General features: G+C 38.4%; 1 protein-coding gene across 1 annotated transcript in view; it reads right to left on the bottom strand.

Annotated features, from left to right (window-relative positions):
* Window positions 1-15,131, bottom strand: part of CFAP47 (cilia and flagella associated protein 47) — a 494,762-nt gene extending 479,631 nt beyond the window's left edge. The window contains exons 1-3 of the mRNA XM_035002133.1: window positions 14,937-15,131; window positions 10,561-10,712; window positions 4,039-4,154 (exon numbers count right to left, since the gene is read on the bottom strand). Coding sequence (XP_034858024.1) covers window positions 4,039-4,154; window positions 10,561-10,712; window positions 14,937-15,131 — 463 coding nt within the window. The remainder of the gene's footprint in view (window positions 1-4,038; window positions 4,155-10,560; window positions 10,713-14,936) is intronic.
* Window positions 15,132-27,469: the final 12,338 nt, after the last annotated feature.

Below are 27,469 nucleotides of genomic sequence, written 5' to 3'. Positions count from 1 at the left end.
CACTATTTTATATAAGGTACTAAGGAGTCATAGAAGCCAAACTTTTGGCTTTTGTTTTTTTTTAAGACAACACCAGTGGTCACCTGTGTCAAATGTTGCTAATTAAGTCATGCAAAATAAACACAGCCTTGTCCACTGAGATTTAGGAGAGCACAGGGCATGTGAGGCTACCCACAGTTGTGGCTGGGATGACAGGTTCTTTGCACAAACCTGTACATTTTTGAAATCTGAGTTGCTCTACCTTCCCTAGAGAAGCAGCTCAGTCATTGGGTGATGAAGTATATACATTGTTACCTTGCCTTTATTTTTCCAAAATTCTTTTAGAAACTATGAGGTAGATTTTTGCGTAAAAGTATTTGTAGTGTTTTTTTTCCTTCCCTTCCCCTACGTTCATCTGTTTTGTTCCTTAAAGTCCATGCAAACCATAAGGGACACTGAACTCTAGGAAACACACTGAGGGTTGCTGGAGAGGAGGCCAGTGGGGGGATGGGGTAACTGGGTGCCGGGCATTAAGGAGGAAACGTGATGTAATGAGCACTGAGTGTTGTATACAACTGATGAATCACTAAATTCCACCCCTGAAACTAAAAAAAAAAGAAAAAAGGAAAAAGAAAAAAAATTTGTAATATCAAGCCAAGGCAAACAGTCTATAGTTTTACAGCATTCTACTGAAAATCAAGAGTCACATACCCAAGGTCATTGTTATTTCCTATGTATGCTTTTTTTTTTTTTTTAAGTTTCCTTGAATCTAAGCATAGCAAGGATATACCAGTCTTCATATGTCTCCAAACGACCGTTTTGGAGACTCTTCAGAATGCCCATATGGGATTAAACAGGTTACTTGTAAGTTCAATCACCTTTCATTGAAAGCTTAAGGGTTTGGTTTTTTTTATGTACTAAAATGACAAATCATTTTCTTCTTTTGTAATATCCTGGTCAAATTATTTTTAGAATTTTTTTTATTCAAGTTCAGTTGACATATAATTAATGATTCTTTTCTGAAACTCTGAGAGATCACTGAACCAAATCTATTACACAAAGGTTTATAGAATGTCTGCTGTATGCCAGCATTGTATTATGCAAGAACTGTAGATTGAGATTCCATGACAGCAGTTTCCAAGAAAACAAAAAATATGTATTGAGAATAAGTAGTGGGTGCTTCTCTGAGTAGTTAAGGAGGATTCCAAGGACCAGTCCTGGAGTTGGTCCAATTTAGCAAACTTCCTGGTTCTTAGATGATGTTAGTCTTTTCTAGACTGTGAAGTAGAGAGATGATGCTGATGATCAGGGAAAGGGGGAGAGTGGGCATTAAGAGCAAGAGAAAGGTCATACCTTTTGGGCAAAATAACCCAAATAAACCACTGTTCAAACACAGAAATGGTGTGTGATGATCACACTAGGAACTTTAAAGACTGTTCTACATCATAACTCTCTAGTAGAAAAAGTCTTCTCAGATAACCTTGAGGTTACTGAGGGGAAGAGGGAAATAACTGCAGTTCCAGGCATGCTAAAATGCTTTTTCAATGATGTTTTAAAAGATAAAAACTGAGAAATAATAAAATCATAGAACATGGAGTTCACCAGCTCACAAAGTACTAATAGTAGAGACTTAAAGAGTGAGCCATGTCTTCAAAATGAAAAGACAAGCACTACTTTGCACAGTAAGGAGTAAACTCAGGAAACACAGAGGGTGAGAAAACAAAATGTATTCAACAATATTTGGCTAAATCCATGGATAATTACTTCATAATGAGCCATTAAAATAAAAAAATCATTAAGTTGTTATACAGATCAACTAATAACCCCAGTGTCATTGCCAGAGAGAGAAAACAAAGCTGCACATACCATGAATCTGCTGAGTGTGGCTTTCTAATGTCCTCTTAAGTATGCATATAAATTTATAAACATTTGATCTTTAACTCTAAAACTATAAAATATTTGTCACATAAAACCCTTTTTAAAAATTTTATTAAAATCATCTTTGGTTGCTAAATCTATTTTCTGCATAAGTGTTTTTCCTCATGAAAATACAGTTAGTCTCATGAATATTTATATACTGTGCTTGTAGGTAATGAGGGCTTTATGACACCTTACAGGCACTTGCTACTGTGAATATAAAACATAGTATCAATTTTGCTAATGGTGGAAAAAATAATATCATTCAAGTCCAAGAATGAGAAACAAAGTCAACACTAAGAAAATGTGTTTCACTGATAACAATTTGCTTCAGTTTGTAAGGTAATAGTAATTAACATTTCATGGTACTCAATTATAATTTACAAATTGTAGTACTCATTACAATACATGCACATACAAAATATTAATATAATACTAAAAGCCAAAGTGGATTACTTTTCCTAAAATGAATGGGTCTACATCTGAGGCTTAATTTTATTTACTTTATTTTATTAAGTAAAATAATTCTAAATATTCATTTAAAATTAAAACCACATATACTTGTTACTTATAGAGAGCTTTTATATATAATGAAACTGTACAGTTTGGTGATATTTTACAATAAAGAGAGGATATGAGCAAAACTTTGAAGGATTTGAAATGTACAATAGTTAAGAGAGATTTTGGAAAATAAATAATAAAAATAAAATTATCTCAATTACATACCATACCTGTTCTAAAAAAACAGAGAGTCTAAAGGATCATACAGCCCATAATCACTAGCCATGAGAGACCCTATCCTTAACATTGGAGTCAGACCACAAACGAGTCTACTATTGTACAATCCCACAGGCATCAGAAATTTAATCATTTAAAAACCAAAGCATGGAAAGTTGAAATGAGCAACATTCGGTGAGGAACAATTATCAGTTTTATTTGTTTAACCCCAGGAAGAAATCAGTACAGTGACAAACTGCCTTTGTCTTAATAATTCCCATTGCTCAGTCAAGCAGCCCCAGAGAACATCCTCACTTAGCAACAAACAGGTTTGGAATTAAGACCCGTTTTCTGTATCTGAGAAGCAGGTTCAGAAAAAAATGCCCTCCCCACGTGGAGCTGGTCCGCATATCAGCTCAGCAGAAATGGAAGCCTTGCCAGCCCAGATGCTGACCATCCAACAGGACAATGAAGGGATAAGTGATTTTAATACCTACTGCATACCATCAGTGAAGAGTGTGCATGAACACACACACAGAAAGACACACACACCTTTATGGAAACTCTTTGGTCACAGTAAAAATCTCTAGAAATAATCCAGTCTGGGGAAAAGCATTTACTCTTTCAACAAAAAGTGAGTAAGAGCTTTCTAGAGACCATCATGTAAATTCAAAGTTGAATACGATAGAGAAAAAGAACAAATATTTACTGAGCGCCAATGATGAGTCAAGTACCATCCTACAACCATAAGTACATACAAAATTAACCATAGTTCATTTTATTAACCACAGTTTATAAATGAGAAATATCAAGTTCAATGTCCTAAAAGATACTTGCCCCAGATCACACAGCTAGTAAGGCATTGTGCCCTGATTCTATCTCTGGATGGCTCACTCTGAGGACTAAGTCACTCCCATAACACTATCCTGCCTTCTGTCCTCAGGGAGATCACCAGTCACCTGGGAGTCAGCTGTTAATCAGAATCATAAGGAGACACTCATCTTTCCTGAATTATTATCTATCAGTCTTTTACAGTCATCCTATTTAAGGGCCTTCAGTTTTGAGCTATTTCAAATGACAGACATCTTTTTGGGGGGAGGGGGAGGAGGACTGAATCAGAGACTCCATTAATTATACAAGGTATACATTTTAATTTTTTTTAAAGATTTTATTTATTTATTTGACAGAGAGAGAGATAGTGAGAGCAGGAACATAAGCAGAGGGAGTGGGAGAGGGAGAAGCAGGCTTCCCACGGAGCAGGGAGCCCGATGCGGGGCTCGATCCCAGGACCCTGGGACCATGACCTGAGCCAAAGGCAGACGCTTAACGACTGAGCCATCCAGGCACCCCACAAGGTATACATTTTAAATAATACCAACTTTCTTCCAAAAATGTAAGTTAATTTATACGACAGAAAGTATTTACCTGGAGCTCTGCCATGGTTAATGATATTAATCTCTTTACAATATACTTTACTATCAGAAACCAATGTGCCAAAATTAACTTCTGACTCAATTTCCAACTGACAGGATGGAATCAACCTAGGGGAAGAGAAGACAACATAATTAAACAATTATACCCTCATACTTAAATCCACAGGGGACGGACGTACAGAAACACTTTTATTAATTCCTTGTAAGACATTCATCTTTCCTTACAAGTCTATTGATGCATATTTGTCAGTAAAAGGAACTGTGAAATAAAGACATAAAAGATGAGATACATTTTTAACAAAGAAATTAGACTTTATGCATCTAAGGACATGGTATACCCTCTGAAGTACTCACCTCGACAGGCTACCCACATATCTCAGTATCTTTGATGCTCAAAGCATTTTTGGAATCTCCACCTAAGCCTATAATACATCCCTTTGCCCCCTCCTCAAAAAGGGTGGAATTGATCTTAACAAAGTAGTTTGGATGACCCAAATCTGATGAAATAAAAGAAGGTGCTATGCTATAAAATGCCATTTGGGAACTAAAACAAGGCCTAAGCACAAAAAGATACAATTGATTTTTCATGTGTCTCTAACTTAAAGGGCTCACTGTGGCACATCTATATCATATGTTTCATACACATTTTTAAAAATCCATTATAATCCTGTATGCATGTCTCATGAGGTTACATATATTTTATGTATGGATAATTTATAACTTATAAACATCATCAGGTATATTATCCTGTTTGATACTTAAAATTTCATGAAAAGGAAATAAATATTATTATAGCTATGTTACAGATGAAAAGCCAAAGACTTCAAAAGCCTCAATGACGTACCTGAGAAATTATTTGGATATAATACTGGTGAACTTAGCCTTTAATCTATTCTGTTACATTTTGAATACATTACCCTTACAAACCTAACAATGATAACAGCATCAATAATAAACAGAGTAATAACTGATCTTTATTGAGTCTTTAGGTTATGTAGCAGACACATGAAGTAATTCACTCCACACAGGATACAACCTCCAAAATATAAATACATACACACACACACACATAAATAAAAATACCTGAACAAAACATTCACAAATACTGCTTTATGCACTGGTGGTGTGGGCCTTCCTTCCGTATGTTTATATGTGAATGTTTGTGTATTATCAAATATGTAGAGACATTCCAGAGATCAGTCAGGCTGCTTCTTTAAGCTATACCCATGTTCTTCTCATAAAGACATTGTAATTTTGTAATAGGAAAAGGAAAGATCAATGACCTTAGTGTACATCATTGCACTAATAAAGAGTTTACAGGATGTAAAAGAGGAAATCGTTATACAAACAATATAAGATATGAAGTCGAACATTTTTTCAAACTATTTCTCTAGCTGGATGCAGAAAAGTGTCTTAAGAATAATTTCTTAAGAGTCAACACACAACACACAAACACACACACACATATATGTATATGTACATGCATATATAAATAGGAGTAAGGGCTTGCTAATACAGTAATATTATAACAGTTTTTCTGGCTTTCCTGTTGATTTCTCTTCCATCTGATTAAAAAAAGTCCAATAACATTTTTCTCTTTATGTTAACAGAGAATTTATGTTAAGAGACAAGGGAAGGGGGCACCTGGGTGGCTCAGTGGGTTAAGCGTTTACCTTCACCTCAGGTTATGATCCCAGGGTCCTGGTATTGAGTCCCATGTCAGGCTCCCTGCTCAGCGGGGAGTCTGCTTCGCCCTCTGCCCCTCCCCCCACTCTTGTCCTCCCCCCCCCATGTGCTCTCTCTCTCTCAAATAAATAAAATCTAAAAAAAAAAAAAGACAGAAAGAGAGAGACAAGAGAAGGGTGGTTACCAGGGGCTGGAGGTGGGAAAATTGGTGAGATGTTTGTCAAAAGAAACAATCTTGCACTTAGAAGATGAATTGGTTCTGAGGATCTAATGCCCAGCTTTGTGATTACCGTTAACAACACTGCATTATGTATTTGAAAGTTGCTAAGAGACGAGATCTTAAATGTTCTCACTACAAAATGAAATGATAATTGTGTGATGGAGGTGTTAGCTAACACCACCCTAGTTATCACATTGCAACATATAAATGTATCAACAGTGTGTACAGCTTAAACTTACACAGTGTTAGATGTCAATCGCATCTCAATAATAAAAAAGGAAAAATAATTATCAAACTTGGTAATTTATATATGGAGTGAAAATAAATCTTTTAATATAATTCATAAGAGGGGGAGCCTGGGTGGCTCAGTCGGTTAAGCGTCTGCCTTTGGCTCAGGTCATGATCCCAGGGTCCTGGAATCGAGTCCCCGCATTGGGCTCCCTGCTCAGTGGGGATCCTGCTTCTCCCTCTGCCTGTTGTTCCCCATGCTTGTGCTCTCTCTCTCTCTGTCAAATAAATAAATAAAATCTTTAAAGTATATATATAATTCATAAGAAATTTTAAAATCAGGGGTGCCTGGGGGGCTCAGTCATTAAGCATCTGCCTTTGGCTCAGGTCATGATCCCAGGGTCCTGGGATCGAGCCCTACATTGGGCTCCCTGCTCAGCTGGGGGCCTGCTTCTCCCCCTCCCTCTGCTTCTCCCCCTGCTCGTGTTCTCCCTCTCTCTCTGTATCTCTGTGTCTCAAATGAATAAATAAAATCTTTTAAAAAAATAAATAAATAAATAAAAATTTTTAAAAACATGTATAGATTTATGATTACAGTAAATCTATTTATATACATATTTGTATATGTATACATACTGGCTACACATATTCACATGTACATATATACATATGTATGAATTACATACAAATTTACAACATAGTTTATTGTTGGTGATCAGCAAAGATCTTCTAAGTATAAAAATGTAATAAATTAGGATATGATGCTAGGGTAAGAAATAGAATGGAAGTACAAACCTGAGGGGGAAAAAAAGAAAGAGGTAAATTTTTCAACTGTTTAACAAATTACTATGGTATTTCCACTTTACTGGATACATTTGAAAAAAGCATGTAATTATCTTATAGTAACATTTATTATGTACAAGCAATTACATCTTTGCAACTATTCAAGCTCATAATGAAAAACTTTAGACATTTTTAAATGTGCAAGAGAGACATAGTTTTTATGGATACATGGGAAAAAACGTGCTCAGAATCACTTTACATCATTTCTGCTAAAGTACAGATAATACAAACTTCTGGTTTCCAGACAAGATTTCATAAATATATTTTCCCATGTTCATCCCCATTTAATGTAACTATAAACTCTAGACAAGAGGCAAGCAAAGAATGTTCATAGCAGCCTTATTTGTAATAACCAAAAACTGGAATCAGCCTTATATCCTTCAACAGGTCAACAGTGAAACAATAAAAAGGAGCAAACTATTGATATAAACAAAAACTTGGTTGAATCTCCAGAGAATTTTGCTGAGTGCAAAAAAGTCAACCTCAAAAAGCTGTATAACATATTTCATGTGGCAAAATTTTACAAATGGAAGACAGAATAGCGGTTTCCACAGTTCAGGGATAGTAGGTGTGAAGCAGAAGGGAGGTGGGTGTGGTTATAAAAAAGTAATAGGAGAGATCCTTGTGGTGTTGGAACAGCTGAATATCTTGACTATGGTGGTGGATACAAAATCCTACACAGGTAATAGAATCGTACAGAACTTAAACACACACACACACACACACACACAGATACACACACACACATCTTCATTCAACCCTTTCCATCATACTTTAAGAGGGCGGTGTTGTCCTTATGTTGCAACTGTGATAAGCAGCTGACTTCTGATGAGAGAGAACATACATTATGGGGACAAGACAAAATTCCTATTTTCAAAGGCAGAAGCATCTTCAACTCTTCTCTCCATATATGGTACAAACAAGCAAATCTAAGTGCAATTCATAGTTATGGCAATGTGCAGAATGGACCAAAAATGGCCATACTTAAATTATAAAATGTAAATTAAGGGACGCCTGGGACGCCTGGGTGGCTCAGTTGGTTAAGCATCTGCGTTTGGCTCAGGTCATGATCTGAGGGTCCTGGGATCGAGCCCTGTGTTTGGCTCCTTGCTCAGCGGAGAGTCTGCTTCTCCCTCTCCCTCTGCCCCTCCCCCCCATGCTCTCTCTCTCTCTCACTCTCAAATAAATAAAATGTTTTAAAAAATGTAAATTAAGTATTTGTAATAGGCTACCATGTGTCAATTGTTTGATTTCTTTATAGAATGCAATGTTGTGCTTAATCAGAACTTCTCAACAACATAGGGAACCAAATAACTGCAGGTCTAAATTTAGCTTATAAAAATAAAAAATACAAGGGAAATTATAAAGAGGAATGTCAAATACCAATATTAATATTCAAATATTAATTCTGCTGTTGGTAGACAAATACACACAAAAGAATAACATCTATGCAATGACACCTTGCTAAGGAAAATGAGGATCCATATGTGCATGTATATGAATAAAAAACACTCTAAACTGTTCACACTAGCCTTAACAGGTAGTTTTATAATGAACAAAAATACACCTTTTTCAGTATAAAATGAAAATGGCAATTTCCTCATCAAATAAATAATCTGATCAAAGTTAATCTCCAAATCAGTTAGAGTTGACCCTTGGACAACACAAGTTTGAACTCAGTGAGTGCACTTACATTCAGATTTTTTTATAATACAGTCCTGTAAATGTATTGTCTCTTCCTTATGATTTTCTTAATATATCTTTTCTCTAGCTTACTTTATTGTAAAATTATAGTATGTGAGACATACAATATACAAAATATGTGTTAATCGACTATTTATGTTATCAATAAGGCTTCCAGTTACCAGTAGGCTATTAGTAGGAAGAGTCAAAAGTTATGCATGGATTTTCAACTACACAAGGGTTGGTGGCTCTAACCCTTACTTTGTTCAAGGGTCAACTGTACTTATTTCTGTGTTCTATTCATTATATCAGTCCACATTTTTCAACCAATCTCAAAAGAGCACAATTTAGATTCTTTTTTGAAGTCAAACATCTTCATTATTTAAAATCCAGTGAAATAATTATGACAATAATTAAATTAAAATAATGGATACAGGTTCACAATCCATTTAAGAATACATCATAAAAACAGAGAGTAGGATGGTGGTTACCAGAGCCCAAGGAGTGGGGAAATTGGGGAGATGTTGGTTAAGGGTACAAACAGGGAACTAGTAGATAAATAAGCCCTGAAGAGCTAATGCACAGCATAGTGATCACAGTCAACAACTGTATTATAAACTTCAAAGTTACTAAGAGATTAGATCTTAATTGCTCCCACAAAAAAGAAATGGTGATTATATAATGTGATAGGGATATTAGCTCATCTTAGGGTGGTAATCATATTGCAATATATAGGGCGCCTGGGTGGCTTAGTTGGTTAAGCGTTTGCCCTCAGCTCAGGTCATGATCCTGGAGTCCTAGGATCAAGTCCCGCATGGGGCTCCCTGCTCAGCGGGGAGTCTGCTTCTCCCTCTGACCCTCCCCTCTCTTGTGCTTTCTCTCTCTCTTTCTTTCTCTCTCTCAAATAAATATTTTTTAAAACCTGCATATTGTAATATATAAATATATCACATCAACATGCTGTCTAACTTAAACTTGTACAATGTTATGTGTCAACTGTATTTCAATAAAACAAAGAAAAGTAAGATGAGAAGGAGCAGCCATTGAAGAAGTGTAGTACCAGGAAAGTCACGAGAATAAAGTGGCACAAGAAGGCAATAATGGTTAATAGTGTCAAATGCTGCTGAGAAATGGAGTAAGATAAAGACAGGGATTACCAACAGATTGGCAACATGCAAGAGCTATTTCACTGGAAAGCTCAGGAAGACAGCCTGTCTGGAGTTTTGAAGTAAGAGTGGAATGTGAGACTGTAAAGACAGCAATACAGCTTTCTTTACTAAGTCTTGCTGTCAAAAGGTACAAAAAAACATGGTAGAAAGAAAATAGGATGTGAGTCAAGGAAAAAACAGAATACATGCAATTGTTTAATGTTTTTATTTTAATTAAAAATACCAGAAAACTTGGGGTGTCTGGGTGGCTCGGTTGGTTAAGCATCCGACTCTTGATTTCGGCTCAGGTCATGATCTCGGGGTCATGATCTCGGGGTCATGGGGCTGAGATCAAGCCCCATAGCAGGCTCCGTGCTCAGCGGGGAGTCTGCTGGAGATCTCTCTCTCCATCTCCCTATGCCCCTCCCCACCCCCCTCCACACTCTCTCTCTCTCAAATAAATCTTTAAATAAATAAAATCTTTTAAAAAATTAAAATTTAAATTTAAAGAAAGAACCAGAAAACTAGCCTTCTATTTGTTTTAAACACCACAGGTTGCTAAAAATTTGTCCTTTAAGGTCTGCTGTAAGGAAACTATAGATACAATAAACCCTATTATCCAGAGAAAATAGGAAATATTACTTTGACCCTTAGTTTTATTCAAAGAGTGCTGAAGATGTCAGCATGAAATATGGAGAATACATACCCAACTAGCGGGATCTCTATTGTTTTATTTCCTATTGAAATAAGTAGCTGGTCAAAAGTGTCTTCATCTTTGTCAGGATGGTATTCCACCATAGCTGTCATCTGAAGTCCAGAAGCAAGTGCTTTATCCAGATTGGTCAAAATCAGTTTGAACTTTAGTGGGAGAAAAAAAAAAAAATCAAATGATACATGGTGACTCCTAATAAGGCAATAATGTGAGCAAAGGAAGTTAGAAGTATACATTATTTCAAGAGCTATATCAATACATAGACAATATCCCTTCCCTAAAGGCAAAGACTTAATTACCATATGTATATGTATCAGATTCTAGATCTTTCAGATATGCTTTTAACAGTACATGGACTGAAACTGACAATGCAGTCAGTTGAGGAACATGTAAATGCTCATAGCCTCCTTGAGAAGTATGAGATACTTAAATAGAGAAGAAAGGGAGAGCAATCAAATAAAAATGTTGCTGAATCATCTATACATATACATAATACAGCCATACATGCGTATATACATATGTATGTATACACATGTACATACAGCATTTTATACAGTTTCTGAGTGGGGACTTAGAATTCATAACTTGGAGGAAATAGAAAAAATGAATAGGGAATAAAGAGGGAAAAAACACTTTCATTCTTGTAAACCATTTGCTAGACTCCAGGAAAAATATGAAGGGAGAAAGAGAAGAACTACTATGTGTTGGGCACTCACAAGATGTCAAGCATTCTATACCTCTTACTTCTAGAGTCCTATAAGGCCGATGTTAAGGCTCCCAGAATATAGATGAGGAAACTGGGACTTGTAGAGGTTAATTAATATCTAACGTCACTGTGACAGTGAGGATTCAAATCACGTATCTCTCTGATTCTAAAATATAAGCTCTTTCCCCACAACTGGAATGAGTTCCCTCTCCTGAATATATAATCTCTTTAAGGAAGCAGACTATATACCCCTAGAAAGTTAAATAATACAAGGCAGGGACTAATTAAGTGTCTTATGAGTCATGGAGACATAAGTATCATGGAAATCCATGAGAAAGCCTGATTATCATGGGCCAGAAAGGAGTGTACTTGGCCTAGGCTTAGGGAATGGTCGTAAAAGGTGAACAAGCAAGTAAGATGCTCCCTGTGGGGGCAGGAATATCTAGACACAAGCAGAGAAAAGAATAAGCAAAATAGTCTCCCAGCAGGCAATTAATAAACTAGCCTTGCTGGGCAGTGAGCTTCAATACGTAATGAAGGAGGTCTGTTTAAATTAATTATTCAGGGCTTTTCATGCCAGGCTGAGTCTAAGCAGTACTTTCCAGTAATGAAGGACAGAGCAGAGGAGTGATTTGTTGATACAAATGGTCTGAAAGCTTCACACTTCCAGTAAACTTCTGATACCTTAAAACTATCACAGTCCAACTCTCAATCCCCCTGCAATTACAGAACTGTCAGAAAACAAGCGATCGATTATTCCCTGCATAAGCCTGTGGGTGCTAGAGGTACACATATCAGGTGTGACTATCTTCCTTTAAAGAAGCTGTATCTTCAAGAAGAAAAACCAGGATGGGGTGCCTGGGTGGCTCAGTTGGTTAAGCATCTGCCTTCGGCTCAGGTCATGATCCCGGGGTCCTGGGATCCAGCCCCACATCAGGCTCCCTGCTCAGTGGGGAGCTTGCTTCTCCCTCTCCCTCCCCCCTGGCTCGTGCATACTCTCTCTCAAATAAATAATCTTTAAAAAAAAAAGAAGAAGAAGAAGAAGGAAAACCAGGGCTTCAGCAGCATGTGCTTTTGGTCAAATTACAAGTTGCTGAGCCCTCTGAGCTGTATGCAAAGGTGTGTAAGACACCATCCCTACCTAGGAGCTGATGGACAGACCACGGAGGTAAAACTAACATTTACTAGCAGTCATCGGGACTCAAGTCCAAACTATAATAAATGTCTGTTAATGCAACTGGTATCCAGTAGGGAAGAAATAATTTGGAGATAATATGATAAGACTTAGAGAACAAAAGGAAACTCATTTTGACCCTCAAAGACGGGTAGGGTTTGGAAACAGGTGATACTTGCAGGCGGTGGGAATGAAAACATGGGTCGAAAGAAAAGGGAGTCTAGGGGCACCTGGGTGGCTCTGTCAGTTAAGCGTCTGCCTTCCGCTCAGGTCATGATCTCAGGGCCCTGAGATCGAGTCCCACATCCATCAGGCTCTCTGCTCAGCGGGGAGTCTTCCCCCTCTCCCTCTGTGCTCTCTCGCTTTCGCTCTCGCTCTAGCTCTCTCTCAAATAAATAAATAAAATCTTTAAAAAAAAAAAAGAAAAGGGAGTCTGAGCCATGGGGGTAAAGGGGGCAATTACAAGTAAGACTGGCCTGACTGATCCAGCAGCCACGAAAGTTACTAAAGATGAGGGCTGTGTCTTCTTTATATTCTACCAGCAACCCACAGTAGATGGCACGTAGCACTGCTTATGGTTCATACTAGGTAGTCAACACAAAGACAATGCAGCCTCTTTTTTTTTTTTATTTGACAGAGAGAGACACAGCGAGAGAGGGTACACAAGCAGGGGGAGTGGGGGAGGGAGAAGCAGGCTTCCCTCTGAGCAGGGAGCCCAATGCGGGCTCAATCCCAGGACCCTGTGATCACGCCTGGGATCATGACCGGAGCCGAAGGCAGACGCTTAATGACTGAGCCACCCAGGAGCCCCACAAGGCAGCCTCTTGAGCCAGGGTGGAAAACAAGTACTACTGTCTATTAGGAGCATCATTTTGTAAATAATTATAAACAGTGGTGATGACAATGCTCTTTATAGAGTACTTTGTTTTTATTTATTTTCTCTACAAGATAGCTAATACATTTTTTGCTAATCTATCTCTTTCCTAATTCCCTTTATGTCTATGAAGGACCAGGAGTGCATATCATGGTCTTGCAACAAAGAGAAGTTCACAATGATATTGGGCTCATGACTGTGGCCTCTAATTTGTAAGCTTACCTGGCCATTCTCTTGTCAGTGTCAAAACTTGTGATCTACATAGTTTTCCTTTATAATTCTTGATACAAACCAAAACAAATTATATCATTTTTCTCCTGACTGCACAAAAACCACCCATACGAGTGTCTCCTGGGCATCCATAAAATAGTGTTTGCTCCCATCTGGGATTTTCAGACATACTTTCAATTATTCAATAAATATGTAGTGAGGTAGTGAAATAATCAACTTTTTCCCTAATTTTACAGTATTTGGAGTAATCAGGTCATTTTTTATTTAAAGAGTTAATAGCCTCTTGTGACATACTACTTTATTACAAAATCCATATTACTATTGTTAAAACATGCAAATATAAAAATGAACAAAGCATGATTCCATTTATATGAAACTCAAGAAAGAGCAAAACTAATCTGTGGTGTTAGAAATCAGTACAGTGGTCACCTCCATGGGGTGATTACTCCAGGTTACTGAAGGGAACCTTCTAGAGTGGTGGAAATATTCTACAATTTGACCCAAACGGTGGCTACATGGGTGTATAAATATATAATAAATCATCAAATTTTACTTTCTAGATTTGTGCACTTTAGTGTAGGTAAATAGTACATCAATTTTTTTAAGTGTAAAAAGTAGAATATGAAAGGCCTTTTTCTTATTGTCCTTCTAATCACTACCGTACATTTTTCAAACAAATATATGTAATTTTAACAAAAAAATTACAGATACCTTTTACTTCTGTACCTATAAGTTCAGCCGCATTCATTACTATTTATCATTAGGAATGTCCCACAAAAAAAAAAAAATCAGGTTTTTTATCACTTACGTATCAAAAATTCTTATCACCTTTCTTCTATCAAAAGTCTTCCTGATAACAGGTGATCACAGTAAACATCCACTCACACACATGATCTAAAATAACAGTGAGGCTGAGATACAATTTTGTCAACTTTTAAATCAGAAGATCGGGACAGCCTCTCGAAACATTAATTTTGCATAGTAGGTGCTCAACAAATGTTTGTTAGAATATGAATTTCGTTGATGTAATTCTACAGTATATAAGCATAAATTCTAGGCTGTTAGGAGACAGACAAGGAATCCCCTTTCCCTTCTTTCTAAATGCAGAATGATGAAGTTGGGAGGTTCTAGATCTACTTTTCCCCATCCTGTCTCTCAAAGACAAGCAAAAAGTAAAAACACAAAACAAAACAAAACAAAACAAAAAGGCTAGCACAAGTAAACACTGAGACCTAAACCGCCGCTCCCTAGGAAATCAATCCTGCCCCCATCCCCGCAGGTGCCGGGCGTCTACTCTCCCGGACAAAGCAGGCGCCCCGGTGGGGAGGTGCTCTCAGAGCCCTGACGCTCCTGAGGTCCTGCTCCAGCACCCCCGAGTGTCTTACCTGTGGCTTGAGGGGCTCCTGAAACCGGATTTTCTGGTTGCAACGGCCGAGATTGTGTACAGTAACTGGGAGGCGGTACACCCTCCCGGCCAGCGTGTCCAGGAACTTCACCTCCGAAGGGGTCACCCGCAGCTGCAGCTCCTTCTTTGGGGTCTCCACCTCCCGGGGGACCAGGGAGCCCCTCTCTGTCTCCATGGCGGCCCTCTAAGTGGCCTGCAAACGGTAGCTGACTTGACTTACAGAGGGCCAGCGTGGACGCCGTCGCTAGGCAACCGACGGACGCCGCGCGCTCGCCTCAAGCTCCACCCCCATTGGTGCAGCCCAAACTTTGTGAGCTGGCTTTCCCGAACGGAAAATGCAGGATTCCGGGGAAAGAACACAGGGATCGCAGGTGCCACCAGAGAAGCTGGAAAACCTTCTACGACAGCCCAAATCCCGGAGGCATCTCACTTCGTCATGGCCTGGCAGGATCTTAAGATGGCATGGGGGAGTAGGCATTTCCCTGGACCTCTCTTAAGGCGAAGCTTAAAGAGCAGGGGAAGTGATGTGCCCACGGAGTCTATTAAAGCAACACAATGTAACAGTAACAGGGGAATTCAATGGAAGCAGAGTCAGGGCCCCCTGGGTGTCCTGCTCATTGGCCTTTAGGCTATCGTTACTAAAACTAATAGCAATCCTCTGGGTCTTTTGTTAAAATGCAGATTCTCTTTCAGCAGATCTGGGGCAGGGCCTAATTTTGTAGCAAGGTCCCAGGTGGTTTCAACGCTTCAGGTCCTGGGACCACACACTGAGTACAGAAGCTTTACAAGTTTTGTTCACTACTCTAGGTGTTAAGTTTCTTCATTTGTGAAACCGAGGTGCTGCTCAGAAGACTGAGATCAAACCTCTTCATCTCTAGCTAGATGAGCACCTTTTCAACAAGCCCAGATTCACCCTGCCCGATCCCTACTCTCTTCTTTCTTTATATGCTGGGATGGTCTTAGGGTTTTAAAACATATTAGATGAGTGGTATACCCCTGCCTTAAATCTGCCTCTTATCATAACTTTACAACATGCTGCTTCTAGGAACCTTTATTAATTTGGAGTCAGGGGCGCCTGGGTGGCTCAGTTGGTTAAGCGACTGCCTTCGGCTCAGGTCATGATCCTGGAGTCCCGGGATCGAGTCCCGCATCGGGCTCCCTGCTCGGCGGGGAGCCTGCTTCTCCCTCTAACCCTCCTCCCTCTCATGCTCTCTGTCTCTCATTCTCTCTCTCTCAAATAAATAAATAAAATCTTTAAAAAAAAAATTTGGAGTCAAACTCTGCAGATATATTTATATACTGTGTAATTATATATATATTATATTTATAAAAATGTATAGATATAAATATATTTATATTTGCTTATATATAAACATATATACTCACATTACATATATATATTATGTAATATTTGTGTTTTCATTTCCTCCTTGCCACTGTATATAACTTTCACTCTGAGAGGCCTGGCCTTTCCCTCTGCTGGCCAAACAGTTATTTATCCTTCAAATCCACTGTTTTCCCTTTCTCACCAACTGTTTCAGTCCTTTAAACAGGTCTCAAAGTAGACATGGAAAAATTCTACTAGAGATCATTCTGCTTACTTTCTCATTGTCATCCTCTCCTTGGTATTTAGAAACTCTACCCACCATTAGAGTTTCCACTGGCTAAGTATGAAGTAAGACTTCTGATTTCTAGTTCACATGGCAAAATGTGGACTTATTGAGTCCACATTTTTCTCTTAAATTCAGAGTAGAAGAATGGTCAAGTCTGCAGTGGACATTTAGAATGTCTCTCCTTAACCTCCAAGTCTCCATAACAGTTTAGTTCATCATTCATTATAATAAGGGGTAACTTATTTATCCTATCGGTACTGTGGGAATCTTGTAAAACACTTATGGGAAAGACTTTGAGAGTTTTTTTTGAAAGAAGAGTCTGAATGCAATCCAGGAATATCTTTTATAGTGGTTAGAATAATGACCTAGAAACAAGAGCTATTGAAAGAAGATAAACAGATCTTCTCTGAACACAAGAGTATTAAAAGTGTGGTAATCGATGTGTTTAAATAATAATTTGACAGTGGGTAGTAATAATGATATTCACTAAGCTTACATAGGATTAAAATTTCATCCAGATGGTGAAAAGCCACGCTAATGAGAATAAACCGATGACACTAATGCCCAGATAGAGTAGAATAGCCTGACTTGGATGGAAGTGACAAGTACCAAGAATTCTTGTCCCCTTCAAGGTGCACCTAGCTGGACAAGAATCAAATAGACATGAGACAGATTAACAGAAGACAATCAAATTTAAAGCATACATATGGGGAACCTACCCAGACATGGAAATTCCAAAGACAGTCAGGCAAAATGAGGTCTAGGGGCGCCTGGGTGGCTCAGTCATTACGCGTCTGCCTTTGGCTCAGGCCATGATCCCAGGGTCGTGGGATCAAGCCCCACATCGGGCTCCCTGCTCCACGGGAAGCCTACTTCTCCCTCTCCCACTCCCCTTGCTTGTGTTCCCTCTCTCGCTGTCTCTCTCTCTGTCAAAATAAATAAATAAAATCTTTAAAAAAAACAAAAACAAAAACAAAATGAGGTCTATCTGTCATCCTGATTCAAGGAGTAGGAGTAGGGCTCTGGGACTTCAGAGGGAAGGAATGCACCTTACAGGGTGATAAGGGCAGATGTTTGGAAATTAGATATTTCTCCTGCCATACAGATGGATCACTCAGATAAAATTTATCTCTGCTAATAACCGTTATTCTGTGAAAGACACTCATTTAGATTCCTCTATGTCGCTAGGGAGGGGCAAAATTTTCTCTCAAGCCCACTGGTTTCACTTGCCTTCAGCCCAGAATAATCTTCATGCCAAAATGGCCATCATGGGGTGGTCGGCCCTCAGCCCCTACGGTTCCTTCCTATGAAACTTTCCTTAAGTTTCACACATTAAAAGTTGAGCTGGTAGGTTGTCTCTTATTTCTGACAACAGGTCAATTTAGTGAAATTTGTTTCAGGAGGCAGTGATGCAGATGTATTCTCAAAGGTAGGCCTATGATTCAAGTAATCAGGGATTAAATAAGAGGTGTTTCTATGGAAACAAAAGAAAAATAATGGTTACTGATTGGATCAAATGTTAAGCCAGTTTCTGAGTTCTGAGGGTAGCCAGTTGGGAAGACTTGCAGATGTCAGGCTCAAAGCATCTTCAGATAGAGTGAGGGCAGGTAGTGGCAATCTGATAGATCTTCCTGGTTTGTAGTTCAGATGTCTCCGGTGGTCTGAGTGGCCCACTGAGCAATAGGCACCAACAGTGCCTATTTATGAGCTATTGTGGCAATTTCTCTGAGGTTTACATCAAGTCATTTATATTTAGTTTGCAGGACTTCGGTGAAAAAAGGCAGTTTTAGATCTCAAATGATTCCAAGTCAGAAAAATGGGAGAAAAATCAAAATATTAAACATTTTCTCTCTACAAACCACCCTTATTTTTACCAAAGATAGCCAAATTAACACTAATTTGCATGCAAAATAAGTCATTTCCAAAAAAAAAGTGGCCTGATTATTTACATAAGTGCAACAAAAACAGTGGTTCACCATATAAGCTTTTTAAAACCTGCTTTGCTGGAACTTTTCATAAGGAATATTTAGCTTGAAATTTTAATAGCCTCTCAACGCCAAAAGCCAAGCCAAGTATTTGCCATCGGACTTTGCCTGCAATACCTATAGATTTGGTGAATCCCTCTCTTTTGGAGGTTCCCAAAATATCCTGAGGTTCCAGCATGTGCCAGGAAGTAACCTTCTTTACTCACCTTAGGCTCAGGTCATGATCCCAGGGTCCTGGGATCGAGCCCCACATCAGCCTCCTTGCTCAACAGGGAGCCTTCTTCTCCCTCTCCCTCTGCTGCTCCCCCTGCTTGTGCTCTCTCTCTCTCTGAAAAATAAATAAAATCTTAAAAAAATAAAATAAAGTCAACCTTAGTTCTTTAAAGCTGTCTGATCATATCTGAGCCTATACATGTCTTTCTCAGATATGACAGTCCAGTCAAAACTTTGGTGAAATAACCTGTGTTTCCAATTGTGTCCTGTCATAAGGAGAACAGATTCTTCTTTTTTTTTTTAAGATTTTATTTATTTATTTGACAGAGAGAGACACAGTGACAGAGGGAACACAAGCAGGGGGAGTGGGAGAGGGAGAAGCAGGCTTGCCGCCAAGCAGGGAGCCCAATGTGGGGCTTGATCCCAGGACCCTGGGATCATGACCTGAGCCTAAGACAGACACTCAACAACTGAGCCACCCAGGCACCCCAGGAAAACAGATTCTTATTGAACTTATGCAAATAAATATATTGCCATAAAAATATAAGAAATACTCACTGAGCGACACCTGGGTGGCTCAGTTGGTTAAGCTTCTGCCTTCGGCTACAGTCATGATCCCAGGGTCCTGGGATCGAGTCCCACATCAGGCTCCTTGCTCAGCAGGGAGTCTGCTTCTCCCTCTCCCCCTACTGCTCCCCCTGCTTGTGCTCTCTCGTGCTCTCTCTCAAATAAATAAATAAAATCTTAAAAAAAAAAAGAATACTCACTGAGAGTTTCTGAATTCTGAAGGGTTCAGGTAGGGAGAAAAGGTAAATGTTTCAATTTGTTCACAAAGGTACATTTTCTCAAATTGCTGTAAGTCAGCTTAAGAGAAAAAGTTTTCTTAAATCTGGAAAAACTAAAACATTTTTTAAAAGTTCAGCAATGTTCCAAACAAGAAGTCATAAAAAGTATAATTATCTTTCTCAGTTCATTCAATCTCATATTATTAATACTTGTTCTGTTTGACTCTAATTTTTCCACTAGTTTCAGAAATTTTTACCTAGTTCAGTTTTATGATCTTAAGGTTATCAGAAACCTGTACTCAGAGTTTTTTTTCCATGAGTCTCATTGAAGATGAGGCAAACTTGCAGGGAGTTTTTATGAAGGCATCTGAGTACAAGTATAACTGTCTGTGAACGATAAAAGACTTAAACATGGCCATGGTTACAGATTTGATTCGAGACCATTACCATGCAATTGACAAAGAAATTTGGTTATTTTCATGACACATATCACTTTAAGATAATAACATATCCAGACATCAGATAGCTAAGAGTTTCATATAATTCTTAGAAGACTTATTTTAATACCATATTTACATAAATATAATCTAGAAGGGTTTAATATAACTTCTTGGACAATGCTGCCATGTAACTTAACATACCCAATAAGTCAATTTAGTTTAATTTCTCACATTTCTTTTTAAATGTTCCAGTGGCCCACTGGAAATTTTCAGTTAGATTTTGGTCAAAAGACTTCATTTTAGAATTTGATTTTGGGAAGTATGTGAAAAAATATCAAAAGTTTTGGACATTTGTTTGAATAGGATCACAAATCATTATGGAACAATAATTTTCCATTTAACCAAAGAGACAATAAAAAATATCAAAGGCAAATACAGGTTACATAGTTGTGAGCAAAATTTTGCTCTTTTAACATTCAGACTCAGTTTTCTTAAGTAACCAAAGGCCTAAAAAATACAGGAAATTATTTTGGCAAACAGTGAATCATAGTGTTTTAGGCACATAACTTAAAAGGTAAAGAAAAACTTTTGTGTATAATTTCTTATGAAGATGTTAGAGAGGAATAATTTCCTCTGCTTTTCAAGGTCCCTCTACTTGGACTAAGAATCAAATTGACATGAGACAGATTAGCAGGAGAAAATCAAATTTAATAGTGTACATATGTACAGGGAATCCACACAGCCATGGAAATTGCAAAGACAGGCAACATGAAGCTTATATGAGCTAAGGAGAGTGGTAGGGGTCTGAGGATACAAAGGGGAGAAAGATCATTAGCAAGAAGGTGAAAGAAGTTGCATGGAAAACAAAGTTTGCCCTATTATGCAAATACGTTTCTTAGGTAAATAGGAATCTCTGTTAATTGCTCTCTTCCTGGTACAAGCAGGCAGTTGAGGGGGAGGTAAAGAGCTTTTCCTGAATCTGCTGGGTTTTTGTTACTTTTAATTTAAAATAATGCTCATGCCATACTGGCCTATCTTGAGGCTGCCTCCCCTTGGCCCCTATTAAGATCAGATCAATATTTCAAAAAAGCTTCGCACTTTTAACAAAGAGAAAACAAAAACTCTGCACCAGTGTACTTTTGAAATTAAAACACATTTACTTATTTAAGTTTATCTTAATCTTAGCCGGTACTGACCACACATAAAACTTTTCAAAGATTCTTTCTCCATAAACCTTCTACAACTTTCTTTTTCTACATTCAGATTTTGTCCATAATTTTTACTTTTAAATAACCAGTGTCCCTTTAGCACAAAATTATCTTCATTTCCCTCAACTAACATATATTTTCATTCCTCAAATTTTTTCTTATCAAAAACACGTATCTTATTTTCCTCACATAGAGAGTTGTTTTCCTTATTATTTCTGGTAGTCTTGATTACGTATATTAGAATTCTTTTTATTTTTTTAAAGATTTTATTTATTTATTTGAAAGAGAGAGACACAGCGAGAGAGGGAACACAAGCAGGGGGAGTGGGAGAGGGAGAAGCAGGCTTCCCGCGGAGCAGGGAGCCCGATGCGGGGCTCGATCCCAGGACCCCGGGATCATGACCTGAGCCGAAGGCAGACGCTTAACCGACTGAGCCACCCAGGCGCCCCTGATTACGTATATTAGAATTCTTAATGCTTAGAAACCTTAATTTCTAGTAAAAACTAAGTAGTATGCAATTGTGAACTCTGTTGCACAAGAATTCTTTAGACTGGCAAATTTATGAATATATTTTATGATGTAGGAAAGAAACTTTAGGTAGGGTTCGAAGCCAATAGCCAAGAAAGAAATCTTGAGGTGTCTTTGGTGCAAAAGGGTGGTTTTATTAAAGCACAGGGACAGGACCCTTGAAAGGGTGTCATGAGAAGAGACCCATTATATACTTTCAAGTTGGGAGGAAGTTAGGAAGAGCATAAGCCTTCCAGCTATTTTGGAACCAAGATTTCCAGGATCCTGAGGGGGCTAGCTATTGTTTAGGAAAATGACATTTATTACTGTTTAGTAAAAACTTGGTCAGGAGACTCTTCAGATATATATCAGTGGGTCATATGCTTGGAGGATGATTGCCAACATGTATCCTGGGGGTAGAGATAAAGGAAGTTTCCAAAGGAATTTTTATATGTTAAAGTAGACTTACAGGATCCTAAGATTGCTTTTTGCCCTTAGCAAAGTACTAACACCGAGGCAGCTGAGTTCAGAGACTTGTCAGTGGGCTGTAAGTAGTAAGGAAATTTAATAATTTTTCTTCTGCCCTTGTTTCCCACATCATTTCATAATTTTTAGAAATGTGCTTTCATAATACGATCTTTCAGTAAAGCATAGAACATATTTACTAATGGACTCAAATTTATCTTTAGTTTCTCTATAAAAAGGCAAAAGTTGATAAACCATGTTCAGTACTTAATGTTTCATTATTTCATTTGGAAATGATCTAGATTATCAATGAATTTATGTTGCTCATCATTCAGCTTAGTAAAACTTTAAAATTTGAGATACCTTGGGGTGCCTTGGTGGCTCAGTTGGTTAAGGGTCTGCCTTCAGCTCAGGTCATGATCCCAGGGTCCTGGGATCAAGTCCCACATTGGGCTCCCTGCTCAGCGGGAAGCCTGCTTCTCCTTCTCCCTCTGCCTGCCACTCCCCCTGCTTGCGGTCTCTCCCTCTTTCTCTCAGTCAAATAAATAAATAAAATATTTTTTAAAATAAATAAAATTTGAGATACCAAAGATTTTGGAAGCTATTTAAAAGTTTACCTAGGATACATCAAAAACTAATGATGTAATGTATGGTGATTAACATAACAATAAAAAATTTTTAAAAAGAGTTTACCTAGGAGTGCCTGGGTGGCTCAGTCAGTTAAGCGTCTGCCTTTGGCTCAGGTCATGATCCCAGGGTCCTGGGATGGAGGCCTGCATCAGGCTCCTTCCTCAGTGGGAGCCTGCTTCTCCCTCTCCCTCTGCCGCTCCCCCTACTTGTGCTCTCTCTCTCTCAGACAAATAAATAAATTAATTTAAAAAAACAAAATAAAAATAAAAGTTTACCTACAAATCTTTTAATCTTACATCTTTTTAATTTACTTGTTCTTAACAATTATGCTTAGACTGGGGCACCTGGGTGGCTCAGTTGGTTAAGTGGTTGCCTTCGGCTCAGGTCATGATTCCAGGGTCCTGGGATCAAGTCGCACATTGGGGTTCCTGCTCAGCAGAGAGCCTGCTTCTCCCTCTCCCTCTGCCTGTTGCTCTGCCTACTTGTGCTCTCTCTCTACCTCTCTGTCAAATAAATAAATAAAATCTTTAAAAAAAACCACAATTATGCTTAGACTGCCCACAAAACGTCACAAGGCATTAAAAGTCAAATATTTTTCTACATTTTTTTTTTGCTGACAAATTTTGCAACAGAGATACCATGAACTTATGCGACTTGTTAGTAAACACAAGCAGAATAAAAGTTTTATATTTAATGCTGATAACTCTAAAGACATGTTTAATTAAGCCAACAACCTTAAATAAGCTTTTATACCGAATATTTTCCCAGATCATGTGAACTTAAAAAACATTTAGGTTAGTTTAGATCTGAATTTTAAAATACCCAATCCTTACAAGTGCTTGCCTTCAAACCAACTAAATGAATTATTTTTAGCAATACCATCTGAAGATAGAAAAATATCTCACATTTACAGCATACATGGACATACACACACAAATAATACACAGACAAGATGTTACTAATATTTGTGGAGAGGACATTATAGGCCCAATTTTTTTTTAAATTTTTATTTTTAAAATTTTATTTTATTATGTTAATCACCATACATTACATCATTAGTTTTTGATGTAGTGTTCCATGATTCATTGTTTGCATATAACACCCAGTGCTCCATGCAGAACGTGCCCTCTTTATTTTTTTTTATTTTTTATTTTTTTAAAGATTTTATTTATTTATTTGACACAGAGAGAGAGGAATCACAAGTAGGCAGAGTGGTAGGGAGCAGCAGAGGGAGAAGCAGGCTCCCCGCCGAGCAAGGAGCCCGATGTGGGACTCGATCCCAGGACCCCGGGATCATGACCTGAGCTGAAGGCAGACACTTAACGACTGAGCCACCCAGGCACCCAGAACGTGCCCTCTTTAATACCCATCACCAGGCTAACCCATCCCCCCACCCCTCTCCCCTCTAGAACCCTCAGTTTGTTTCTCAGAGTCCATAGTCTCTCATGGTTCGTCTCCCCTCTGATTTCCCCCGCTTCATTTTTCCCTTCCTACTATCTTTTTTTTTTTAACATATAATGTATTATTTGTTTCAGAGGTACAGTTCTGTGATTCATAGGCCCAATTTTTAAACACTTTGCTCTATTTATTTATTTATTTTTATTATTTATTTTTATTTATTTATTTATTTTATTAAAAACTTTTCCCTAAAGTTTGCCTGTCAAACAATGGCTCTTAGGTCTTAGAGAAGATGGGGTTAGAAAATTTATATCACAGAGACACAGGGAGAGTGTCTAATTTTTTTTTCAATGTGGATATTTGGAGTATATCTCTGTTATCAAAGGTGCTAGAGTCTGGGCATAAGAGCTCCCTCAGCCATTTGTATTTTTAAAAGGCCTCTTTCCCTTTTTCTCCCCCAAGTCTCAGGAGATTGTGGTCTGTGTTTACATTTAAAAGATATGACAAGATTTATTATTTCAAGGGACAGAGAAAGAATGTAAAAATAGGGGCGCCTGGGTGGCTCAGTTGTTAAGCATCTGCCTTCAGCTCAGGTCATGATCCCAGGGTCCTGAGATCAAGCCCCGCATCAGGCTCCCTGCTCAGCGGGAAGCCTGCTTCTCCCTCTCCTACTCCCCCTGCTTGTGTTCCCTCTATCGCTGTGTCCCTCTCTGTCAAATAAATAAAAATCTTTAAAAACAAAAACAAAAGAATGTAAAAATATTGTTTTCTAGAGTTTCAGGGTAATTGTTATTTAAAATTTACTTTTTTGTATTAATTTTTAATAAACAATACAGGTACATGCTACAAAATTCAAAAACAATATAGAAGCAGCTATTATTGCCAGTGTTTTTATTATCACTCCAGACTATTCTATGCCTATATAAGCATATATGTCTCTATTTTTCAGCAACGTTAATTTATTTTTTTAAAGTTTTTATTTAAATTCCAGTTAGTTAACAAACAGTGTAATATTAGTTTCAGGTGCACAGCATAGTGATTCAACACTTACATACAACACCCGGTGCTCATCACAAGTGTCCTTCTTAATCCCCATCACCTATTACACCTATTACTCCTCCCACCTCCCCCTGGTAACCATCAGTTTGTTCTCTAAGAGTTAAGTCTGTTTCTTTGTTCGCCTCTCTCTCTCTTTTTTCCCTTTGCTCATTCGTTTTGTTTCTTAAGTTCCACATATGAATGAAATCATATGGTATTTGTCCTTTTCTGACTGACTTTATACTAACTTCATCCATGTTGTTGTGAATGGCAAGATTTCATTCTTTTTGATGGCTGAGTAATATTCCTGTGTGTGTGTGTGTGTGTGTGTGTGTTTCTACTTTATCCATTCATCAGTGGATGGACACTTGGGCTGTTGCCATAATTTGGCAGTATCCTCCGGGCTTTATCCCAGCCAAGCCTGCTGACCTTTTTAAAACTCCAGGCTTTAAGCCCTGCTGGTTGTAAGAACTCATGAAATTTAGTCCCTCTTATTTTCCAAGCCAGTGGCTATGGAGAAACTTTCTTGTGCCATATCGTGTGCTCCTCTCTCTCTCACCCTTCTCTGTGACCAGGGCTCCCTCCCCTCTGCAGCAGCCAGGATCAGTTTCTTCCTTAAACCATATCTTGGCACTTCCTACCTTCTTTTTCGCTCTCTTTCTTTCTTTCTTAAGATTTTATTTATTCATTTGAGAGAGAGAGACAGAGAGAGCACAAGCGGGGGGAGAGGTAGAGGGGGAGGGAGAAGCAGGCTCCCCACCGAGCAGGGAGCCCGATGCGGGGCTCTATCCCAGGACCCCAGGACCATGACCTGAGCTCAAGGCAGATGCTTAACAGACTGAGCCACCCAGGTGCCCCTTCCTACCTCCTTTAATGTGGCCTCTTCTCTCCCTTTAGTTGTGGAATTTGTTCTGTCAGATAGTTATCTAGTTGTGTTCGTGAAATGAATACAACTCCACTACCATCTTCCTGTGTCTCCCCTCCTTTTGTAAAAGTACAAAACAATTTGGTTCCAATATCCTGATCTTTTATAATAGTCACAAACATTTTGACAGGAATAGGTGAAGTTTGGTGATTGGTCAAAATAGGTGGGCTTTAACTTGTTTCCAGAGTTGTAGTTCTGGTTTTGTAGAGATTTGTGAAATAAAGACAGTTGTTCCTAATTCTGCAGAGACCTGGATTACAGCCTGAATATCAAGGGAGTGGCTCATCTTTTTAACTAAATTTGCTTCTTTATATCAGGGAGAATTTTTAACTAAAATGGGAACTGAAAGCTTCATGCTTTTGTAAAGTCTGTATAAAGCATTTTAACAAAAGCCTTTTTTCTTGGTACAAAACTTAACCTTGGCTTCTATTAGCCTCTGAATATTGGCATTTTGCAAATCATGTTTAGGAAGGCCTAGGAAAAATTTTGGTCATCTAGATCCTTTGTGAAGGGAAGATTGTAAATACAGTTAAATAGTCTAATTACTCTCTAAATTCAGTGGGACCTTTTGAAAGGAGAGGTAAAAAGGCTTTATAATTTAAAAGTTCTGTTGCTATCCAGGGGACATGAATTTTTTTTTGCAGTGGGAGGGGTCTAGGATATTCCTGCAAAGGGCATTGTATAGGAAAACTTGTGTCTGGCAGAGCCTGATTACAGAGTCCTGGAAAGTAGAAGCAAAGTGAGCCTTATGGCCAGTCTTGGGTGCTTCTATTAAATTCATTTTCTGGCTTTCAGCATTTACATGAACAACCTGTATACTTTGAGCCTAGAGATTTGGTTAGAGTGATCTCTGTCAGTCTTGTAGGGAAAAGGAAGGTAAAATAGGCATATGTGGTCAGATTTTAAGAAGGGGAATTTGAATTGGATGGGGACATTTCTTTGTGTCTTATGTATATATTCTGTTCTTTTACCTTGTCAAGGGAGTCCCTAAGGCTAGCCATTATCTTAGTAAGGCAGTTGAGAGCTCTTTACTATATATATGGCCAATGTCAAGGATTCATCATCTGGTCATTGACAAGTAGGATCTATTAATAGTGAATTAAGCCAACAAGCCTTTTCACGGCTTAAACCAAGACGCTAGAGATGTCCAGAGAGGGCATAGATGATGCGGTCCCCCTGATCCAACAGTTTGTTCCTGAAATTAGTCTAAGAAAGCAAAAGCCTCGCTGCAAAGGTGGTGAGAATGGTGTAGTGAAAATGGTGCCTCTGCTCTCCCACAAAAACATGAGACACCTCCAGTCTCAGA

The sequence above is a fragment of the Mirounga leonina genome, unplaced genomic scaffold (assembly GCF_011800145.1).
Source record: "Mirounga leonina isolate KUSES-001 unplaced genomic scaffold, KU_Mleo_1.0 Mir_101609, whole genome shotgun sequence".
NCBI lineage: Eukaryota > Metazoa > Chordata > Mammalia > Carnivora > Phocidae > Mirounga > Mirounga leonina.
Note: the sequence above shows the minus strand (reverse complement) of the source record. Positions and strands in the feature narration are given on the sequence as shown.